Source organism: Poecilia reticulata, linkage group LG8 (genome assembly GCF_000633615.1).
Source record: "Poecilia reticulata strain Guanapo linkage group LG8, Guppy_female_1.0+MT, whole genome shotgun sequence".
NCBI lineage: Eukaryota > Metazoa > Chordata > Actinopteri > Cyprinodontiformes > Poeciliidae > Poecilia > Poecilia reticulata.
The window spans coordinates 21,366,801-21,376,211 of NC_024338.1; the positions used below are offsets into that span (position 1 = coordinate 21,366,801).

The window sequence follows — 9,411 nt, forward strand, 5'->3', positions numbered from 1 at the left end:
CTCTGGCCAGAAGCATGTTGAAGGCAACAGAAAGCATGTGGGTTTACAGTAACTTCACAAGAGAGAAGAATTATTATAGTCTTATAATAAGGATAGACCAGAAGGAAATCTAAGCCATGTTTATTAAAAATGATTCCAGGCAGCTGATCATTATCATCATCTTTTCCACCAATTCTCTGGGAGAACTTTGGAAAGTGTTAAAAACACTCAGGTTAATTCCTCACGTCTTTTGCATGAAAAATTTGATGTTGAAAAATTAACTTGTGCAAAGAATACATGAAATATCTTCACTGCCTTTGAATGTTTTCCTTGAGGGAACACGTTGTGTAGCTTCTTAAGCAGCTTACCTTTGTTTTTTTTTGTTTTTTGTTTTTTCAAAAAAGAAATCTCTAAAATATTCATCACTGAACCTCCCTTGACTTTTATCAGAGACATCAGTCGAAATGGGTTTATTGAACACAAGTCTGAGGAGAGAATTTTGAACCTTTTAAATAAAAGAGAAAAACAATATAAACGTCTGACGGCTGTGTAACCAAGGACACCACCCACTGCAGAATGACATTTTGTAGATTCACTTTTGATTCTCCCTCTTTTTGTGGCTGTGTGTCTTTCTCTACTCGAGCCATTATTTGTCGTCGCACAGAAATCATTTGCCAGGCTTCTGTGTCTATTTTCATGACTGAAAAAACATACAAATCATGGAAAGTGTAGAGTGTCTTGTAACATTTTCAAGTCAAAGAAACAAAAAGCATTTGTTTATAGACCAAAACAAAAGAGTGTGTAGGAGTATGAAGGAAGAGAAATGTTAGAGATTTGATCTACTCTCCACATCCCAAAACAAAACAAATGAGAGCAAAAAATAAATAAATAAAAAAAATAAATTGTGAAATATTGATTCATAACCAAACACAGCTCCAAACCTCTCTACAACTTTCTCCCTGATCTGTCTGTGGTGTTTATTGGTTTTTATGATGCTGCACGTTCTCTACCAAACCCACAAGGTCTTTGCACAACAGCTGCTTTCTTCCTCAGATTGAATCGCCCACCGCAGGTTTATTTTTCTGTTCTAAAGGTAATATATCGAACTGGAAGCTCTTTGAAATTCATCAGGGGGTTGAATATAAACGAATGGCAGACTTCTTAGATTTTAATTTATGAAAACAGAGGTCCAAGAGTTCTCCTCGTGCCGTAACCATTGAAAAGCAATAATACAAAACCCTGTATGACCAAGCACAAAGAGACTATCAATCACTCAGATGAGTTGGCTCTCTTAACAGAGGTTCGGTTAGGAGTAGTTGTTTTTTTTTGTTTGTTTTTTTTTTTATTGTGCGGCAGCTGCAAGTTAGAACAGCCTGTCAAACTTTCGTAGCAACTCAGTGAAACCCAGAGGATAATCTTGCGTTTGGCTCAGTGTTTAAAATATGTACATTTCCTGTTCAAGTCAGTGAATCGCAAGTGTGTCAGCTGTCAAGGTTTTACAGATTCCCTTTGTTAGTGGTTCTGAAAGCATGCAATGAAAAAAAAACCCCAAAAAGTTTGAACATCAAACTGTGCAGATTCTCAATGAAAATCTCAAAGAACTGGGTAATTGTATCAGAATGTTCTTGTTATATTGTCTACCTGCAGGCTGAGGCCTTTGATTGTTCCATCTGTCATGGATGGAAGACTGAGTAAGACGCAGACATATTTGATGAGTGGCTCTCTCCCCGTAAACTCTCACATCAAGTAGTTCGCTAAAAAAAAAAATAAAGAAAGAAAATACTTTTAAATCTTTTTTTCATTAGCTAAAAAAAGACTTCAAGAAGCCACTTCTTGAAAATCTTGGCTTTTAATGGAGCTGTGATCTATTTGACAATCTTTTCACAATGTCTAAACTCTTTCAACCATGAAGCCTTTATGTTCATCATAAACGGACTTATTTTTATGTGTTCACCTTGTGAAAATCCCCGTTTCTAAGTTTATTCCCAACATTGTCACTTGTCCTTGTCTTCTGGTGAAATATTCAAAGGTCTTCTTACCTTTACTTTTGCTCTTGTGTTTTAAATGAGCAGCTGGTTTATTGCAGCACTATGCCACCTAATTGCACACTTTAAAAAAGTGTCATTTGTCGGGTCACGATCGTTTATATTGACTCTGCTAAGAGACGAATGCTACAAAATCAGCTGTATTTTTGGTGTTAACTCCCTCAGACAGACAGTTTCCTAATTTAGACATTGTACATTATTCGTCATCTACATGTAAATGTTTTTGATTGAACTCTAAGCATCATTGGACACCTATTAGCTTTTAAATGTTTCTTAAAATCCTGGTTTGTAAAAGTGTTCACGTTCATATGTGCTCTTCCTCTTCTATCCACCAGGTGTCCCCAGTGTGCACTTCACACAGCATGTGATGTAATCATCCGCTTCGTTGTTTTCTTTGTTCTGTGATCCGTTTTTACCATCCCCGGCTGGGTCTATCGTTATTTTTCCACTCGCAGCTGATGACTAACCTGAACTTGATTGTTTTGCCTAACCTTCCTGTTGTCCTCCCCTTCTTCCAGTAACTGTTACTTTGAGTGTTTTTCATTCCTCCGAGTTTTCTCCAAGATAACTTTTATGCCCAGTGCTTCGTTACATTCTTTATTTGGTCCTCTTCTTCTTCCACACTCCAATAAGTGATGAAAACACACGAAAAGGGAAGGGTTTTTTAGCAGCGTATGGAGGGTTGCTACAGCTGCCTTTTGCCTGTTTCAGCATGTTTATCGATCTGTTCCTGCAGAGTCTTTGAACATCTGGCAGATAGTGTCAAAATTTTTGTGAAAGGCTGACATTGTAATTGAGTGTTTTTTTATTTCTGCAGGATGAGGCATGTTTATTTCTACAGGGGGATTCTACACAACTGAAGTGAAATTGTTTTCATTAGGGACTCAGAATGCATTAAACATTAAATGATTGATCTCACCACTAAACCAGATCATGGATGGGGAGATTTTCTATAAGAGATTTCTGGCTGACAAATCCATTGCTTTTGGGCTCAAATACAAAAGAGCTGAAGACTGCTATCAAAGCAACCTGGGCTTCCTTCACATCCCAGCAGAACCAACTCCATGCCAAGGCCGCACTGATGCAGAAATTCATGCAGAAGGAAGTCCAAGTATTGAGGGAAATGAAAGAAGCCTGACATTTCTATGTAAAGTTTTCTGTTTCCTAAGTTTCCTAAACTGAGATACTAAGTTTTGGATTTTTATGTTCTGCAATAATCGTCAAATTTGTAAGAAACAAAGGGTTGACATGCGTCGGCATATGTAAAAGGCATGAATAGAATATGTGAGTTTCACATTCTGAACTGAATGACAATAAAAAAAAACGATAAACCTTTTCATGGTAATGTCATTTTTGGGGATGTATCCCTTTCCTTTTTCTTCCACTTCAATTAAGTGCTGCTTTCTGTTAGTCTGTCAGTCACACTGCTACTAACTTAGTGTGGCAAACTTTGAAGTTTGTGGTTTTAATGTTTTTAAATAAAAGTTTAAGTCTCAGAAAGTATAAGGAAACACAAGTTGGATTTTTTTTTTTTGATCTAGGTCCAATAAAGCTGCAACAGAAATTGCAGGGTCAATAAATGCATAAAGTGGCACAAATTTTCATGCGCCAAATGCAGCAACAATGCCGACACAGACTTTGAAATAAAGTGACAGGCAGACAGTGTGGGAGAGAAACAACTGAGAGTAAAGGCAGAAAGATGATGAAGAGATAAACGAGGTAAACCTGGAATTGGGAGAATGATTGTCCTTCATCCTTCTCTCTCTTCTTTTCTTTTCTGTCCATTACTGTCTTTCGCCTCCTCTTCTCTTCTCTTTTCATATTTGAACATGCGAAAAATGTGAAATTCACTTTTGGTTTTATAATACAGCAATAAAACAGAATAGTATTATTTCATTCTGCAAAACATATGAATATGTTATTAAGCATGGACACATAACATTTCAAGCATTGGAGCCTGAAACGACAGCATCATGACATTCTATTTATTTAATCCTGTCAGCAACTTGATATCCTATTTTCAGTATATCTTTTTATAAATAGCACACAGTTGTGTTTTAATATAATTTGCATAAATATGTGTTTGCAGGACAATGTAGCTAACGGTACAAATCCGTTCAGACTCAGTAGTTTTAGTGTTAATAGTGGTTTCGTATTTTTGTTCTGGTTCACTTGCAGCCTGTAGTACTTTCTACTTCCTCATTGCAGCGACAAGCCGGGCCAGGCTGTGACAGCTTATAAAATGTACAAAAGATTTCACAATACAACTTGGTGATCTACAAAAACAAGTTGGCAAATGACAATAAAGTCTTTATGAGTAAATGTGAGTCAAACTCGTCAAGGTTTTGGGAAAAATGTCCAACTAATCTCAAACAGTGACGCTACATCGGTCATTTTTGAGGGTTATAAGAAATCAAGAGAGAATAAACGAATAAAAAAAACATATTTATTAAGGACAATAATGACTCTAAAAATATAAATCATCCAAAACAACAATTTTTGGGGATTTTGGTTGGAAACTATTTTGACCAATGCATCCATAATCAAATATTTAGATGTTTTTTAAAAAATCTAAATATTAACCACAGTGCCACGAAAAGTTACATCAAGTGGAACATTTTACACATTTTAACTCGTCAAATTACGGGTGACAGTTTTTTTAAGGTGTGCCTTCATCAGCTATGCTTGCAATGCTTTGCCACAGAATAGCTTAAACACAGACTGGATGGAGAGCATCTACATTTAAAGTTTTGCTGGGATCGTCAAATGAATTTAGATACGACAGTAAATATGCTTTAATGTTTGGTATCGTTCTGCTTCCCCTCAGTCATATGCAGGTTTTCCTCCATGATGGTCGTTAAGCTCCATCAAGATTCCTCTATGTCATGTCTTGCCTGGCAGCTCTACAATCTTCACATTTGGTTTTCATGTCAGTTATCCAGCTTCCCAGATTATGTAGTGAACCAGTAGTGAAATATTCCCAAACCCAGTACTATTTGTTGAATTAAGAGGTTTTGACATGACAAAACATGAAATAGCTCAAGGGATGGAAATACTTTTGCAATATAGAGAAAAAAAAATCTAAGTTTGATTGAAGAGCAAGTTGATATTCACTTTTTTTTAATGTTTTTAACTTGGCTTCAGTTCACATTAGACACATGATATAATAATGTAGCAAGTAACACCAACCCTATTTTATTTTAAACACAACAATCTGTTGCAACCCACCCCCAAAACTGTAGAATAGAACTACACAAGATATTTCATTGACTATTGTATATTTATGTTAGAAAATTATAAATAATTGTAAAGAACTAGTTGCTAGATGATCCATGGATCTCAGCAGAAGTATTTAGTGAAGTGCTCGTGTTTCATTCAGCTGAAAGAAACCCTGTGTCTCATTGTTTTTGGCTGCGCTCATCCATTCCAGGGCAGGCCTGCTCATGTTCAGTCAAAAACCCGATAGTACACCACGCAGACTAAAAGTTCCTTTTAAGTCTGCAAAGTGGTTGATGCTTGGCTCAGTTTAGCACGTCCTCTTGAGCTGTGGTACCTTTAGTGAGGCTGAGTTACTCCTAGCAAAAAACTGCTGAATTATGAAGAGCGCCACGGTAGGTACCAACAACTTTGTTCTATTTCAGATCCAGTCATTGTTGCTCCTTTTAAAGTGATAAATGCTGATTTGCATGCGATTGAAGGCAACAAGACCCTCTCGTGCTGCTTGGACTCGTCTTGGTTTTGTCCGGGTTTCTATTTTCTGGTTCACCTTAGCGGTCAGCATTTCTGGTGAGTAGATTTTTATTTTTAATTTTTTTTTATTTTTAATAAAAGCATGCAGAAACTGCATGTTCACTTCTCATGAGTATGAAAAACTATGACGCATATTACACGTGGAAAACATATGCAACTTGTGATTTTGTGACTGGACATCTCAAAACAGAAAAAAAATAAAAAATCATCATGCACGTTCAATGTATTAAATCATTTACTTCGCGCTTTTTCCTGTAGGTTTTACAATTTGCATTTTGAGTCATTCTACAAATATTAACATCAACCTGCTTGGAGGCAAATCACAATAAGACCTACATGTCATTTACTTGTATGTGGTGATTGTGTTTTCTGTAGTTTACCCTCAGAACCCGTTTACACACCCATTCAAAACATCTGTTAGCACTTTTCCTGCAGTCTTAAAGTTTTGAAACAGCTTTAGGGCAGATGTATCTGTGGATTCATGAGTTAAGCTGACTCCGTCAATTAGGATAAGTTCCGACAAGTCGTCATTACGTCACTTTGAGCTGACTGGATCATAAGTTCTCACTGTGGTGAAAACTTGGTTTTGAGCAAACAGTAAAATATAAAGTGGATGGAACTTACAAAGATAACTTTAGAATATTTTGAAGTGTTGCTTTCTGGAGTTTTCTTTAAAAAAACATTATATTTTTACTGGAAACTCCACTAACTTATCAGATCTTTTCTTGAGATAACTGCAAATTTAGGTTTAGGGCGCGGTGGTGACATGGGATTAGAGCACGCAAAGGCCTCCGCCCTCTATGGGGCCGTCACAGATTTTAGTCCCAAAGTTCTTCCCCCTCTCTCACAACTCATTTTCCTGTCCACTCACTGTCAAATAAAAGCCATCAGAGCCAAAAAAATTCTTTAAAAAAAAAAAGCCAAAGATTTAAGCAATTGCTGCTTCGTGAACCTTAAAACGGACCTCACTGTTACTCATGTGAAACAGATAAAAGTTAATTGTAGGGTAATCCAAAGGCGATGTGTGAATAAGTGTTGGGAGTTGGAGACTACAGGTGGAAATTAGCAATTAAATCTGTATCTGGATCCAGTGCATGTTTCCTCTTGTGGTTATTGCATTTTTGTATACTGTATATTGTCCCTGTTTTAAATAAAACAAATCGTAAATGAATAAGTATAAAAATAAATAAGTAATAGCAAACTTTTGAACTGAATGCTAATGCTAATTACTGAAAGAACAATGCTAATTGACATGTTGGCAAGTTTTGCACAGTAGACAATTTTATCTTCATTGGCACTGATTGGCTGTACGCCAAAGATTTGAGAAAAGAATGACATTATCTTAGACATTATATTCTGCTTAAACTGTTTCAGTTGTGTGTATCAATGCATATTAAAGTATATTTGTTGTTTGCACTGTTGAAATAGGCATAAGTCGGTCTCACGTGTCGGTGGATTTGAATTCTTTGGGGGTTGCTGTGGTTCCTAGATAAAAAATGATTTTCAGACATGCTTTCTAACCTTGACTTTTCTGTCTTTAAACAGTGAGTCAGTGTAGGCAGCTGGACACCGAACCAAAGGTGTCTAGGACCTGTGGTGAAAATGTGACCCTGACTTGCAATGCCAGCGTAGCAATGCTGAAGGATTCAAAGATAGTCAAATTTGACTGGCAACACAAAAATACAACACTGTGCCAGTACACGAACAATACATCTACCGACAAGATTCAGTGCAACTTCACAAACACAACGTCTCAACTCACTCTCTCTCTGACCATCATCGACATCACCCCGTCCGATGAAGGAGTCTACCACTGCAAACTACACTCAGTAGGTGGAAGCGCGAATGGGCAGAGCCATCTGAGAGTTGGAGGTTAGTCAGTTTATAACTATTTATTCTGTTGTTGTATTTTGATCTTTCTGAAAGTCGTTTCTTTTCACAGACTGCTTTAGAAAGCCTGGCAAGGATATTCCCTCTGATAAATGCTCCTTTGAAGAAGTTTACCCTATTGCTGACATCCACTGGTTCCAGGGAGACGTAAATCTTACAGGTGGCACCGAAACAAAACAAAACGTGGACGACAAAGGATATTTCACTGTCGAGAGTACAGCTCCCACAGAGAAAGGGAACCAGAGGCAGCCTTATAACTGCTCACTGTGGATGCCTTCTCTCAACAAGTACATCTCCAGTCGCATGGTTTCATCAGGGAGCACAACCCAACAACTCCAACTCCACAACCCAACAAATCCCCATCATAATGCAGAACTCCAGTGGATCTGCATTATGATGGGAATCTTGATGAAGATTATTATCATGTAAAAATGCAGGCCCTTTGACTATTTCGTTTGGGATTTTTGTTCATTTTTATGTTCAGGTGTGAATAGAGGGGGCAAACAGCTTCTTATTTGATTTATTAATTTGTTTTCTGGAAGCAAAGTAGAAATCCCATGTAAAAAGAAAGAATGATGTAGTTTTGACTGGCTCAAAATCTGAAGTAGATACACTTCAAACTTAACAGACTTTTATTTGTAACATGGCTTTCCACTGGGTGGCGCTACTGCTTTATTGTTCTGTACTATAAACAAGATGCGAGAATTATTACTTTTAGATAGTTTTCAGTTTTTTGGGGTGGTATTTTATATACCATGTGTGAAAAAAATATTTCCAAACACCGTACACTGATGTGAGAAAGTATTTACTCCCCTCTCTTTGTTAATCCAAGAGGCTTCACCTCATCCGTTCAAAGTAAATTGAAAGACAAAAGAAAAAAAGAAAATCTGATTTTCATAAGTTGATTCTATTGATTAAGAATCAACTTATGAAAATCAAAAATGGCTGAAACGAGAATTGTGTCAAAAAAACTAAAGCAGATAAATCCAGTAAGAGAACAATACAATTGGCATGGCAATTCACCTTTTAGCCACCAGGAGGCAGTGTTTCTGATAAATTTGGCTCAGGGACATAAAATACCTAACAGATTCAAGATCACTCATGCTCAAATAGATTTCTTGGTTATTTTTTCTTTGTGGTAGTTATCAGTGCTTAAAGGTGAACTATGTAAGTTTTATTAATTAATTATTATTTTTTTCCTTTTACATATTTTTATGGTATGAGACCATTTTATGGTATGAGACAGATAATGGGCTGCACAGTGGCGCAGTTTGTAGAGCTGTTGCCTTGCAGCAAGAAGGTTCTGGGTTCAATTCCCGGCCCCGGTCTTTCTGCATGGAGTTTGCATGTTCTCCCTGTGCATGCGTGAGTTTTCCTCCCACAGTCCAAAAACATGACTGTTAGGTTAATTGATCTGTCTAAATTGCCCCTCGGTGTGTCCTGTGTGTCTCTGTGTTGCCCTGCGACAGACTGGCGACCTGTCCAGGGTGAACCCTGCCTCTCGCCCGGAATGTTAGCTGGAGATAGGCAGCTCCCAGTCCTCCCAGTGCTAACTAGAAACAACCAATCAGAGTCCGGAGGCGGGTCTTAGCGCTGTCAAACACAATCTCATGTGGTGTTGTTCATCCCTCTTGCCCTCTGCTACAGCTTCAGCTTCTCCCCATAAGTAGACCCTGTTGTGAATGCTCAGGCTAGTTAGCTTAGCCACCAATGAAGATGGACAAGTGGTTTTTCTCTAACGGTGAGT

General features: G+C 37.5%; 1 protein-coding gene across 1 annotated transcript; it reads left to right on the forward strand.

The window, feature by feature from the left end:
- The first annotated feature begins 5,520 nt into the window (after positions 1-5,520).
- LOC103469137 (uncharacterized) lies at positions 5,521-8,907 on the forward strand. Its single transcript, XM_008416653.2, has 4 exons — positions 5,521-5,635; positions 5,723-5,810; positions 7,320-7,646; positions 7,717-8,907. The coding sequence occupies exons 1-4, from the start codon at positions 5,621-5,623 to the stop codon at positions 8,091-8,093; spliced, it is 807 nt and encodes a 268-aa protein (XP_008414875.1). The 5' UTR covers positions 5,521-5,620; the 3' UTR covers positions 8,094-8,907.
- Positions 8,908-9,411: the final 504 nt, after the last annotated feature.

Bases quoted from the DNA above. Each gene is read 5' to 3' on its own strand.
- LOC103469137 (XM_008416653.2), top strand. The intron at 5,811-7,319 runs GTGAGTAGATTT...GTCTTTAAACAG, and splicing joins CTTAGCGGTCAGCATTTCTG to TGAGTCAGTGTAGGCAGCTG. The intron at 7,647-7,716 runs GTTAGTCAGTTT...TTCTTTTCACAG, and splicing joins GAGCCATCTGAGAGTTGGAG to ACTGCTTTAGAAAGCCTGGC.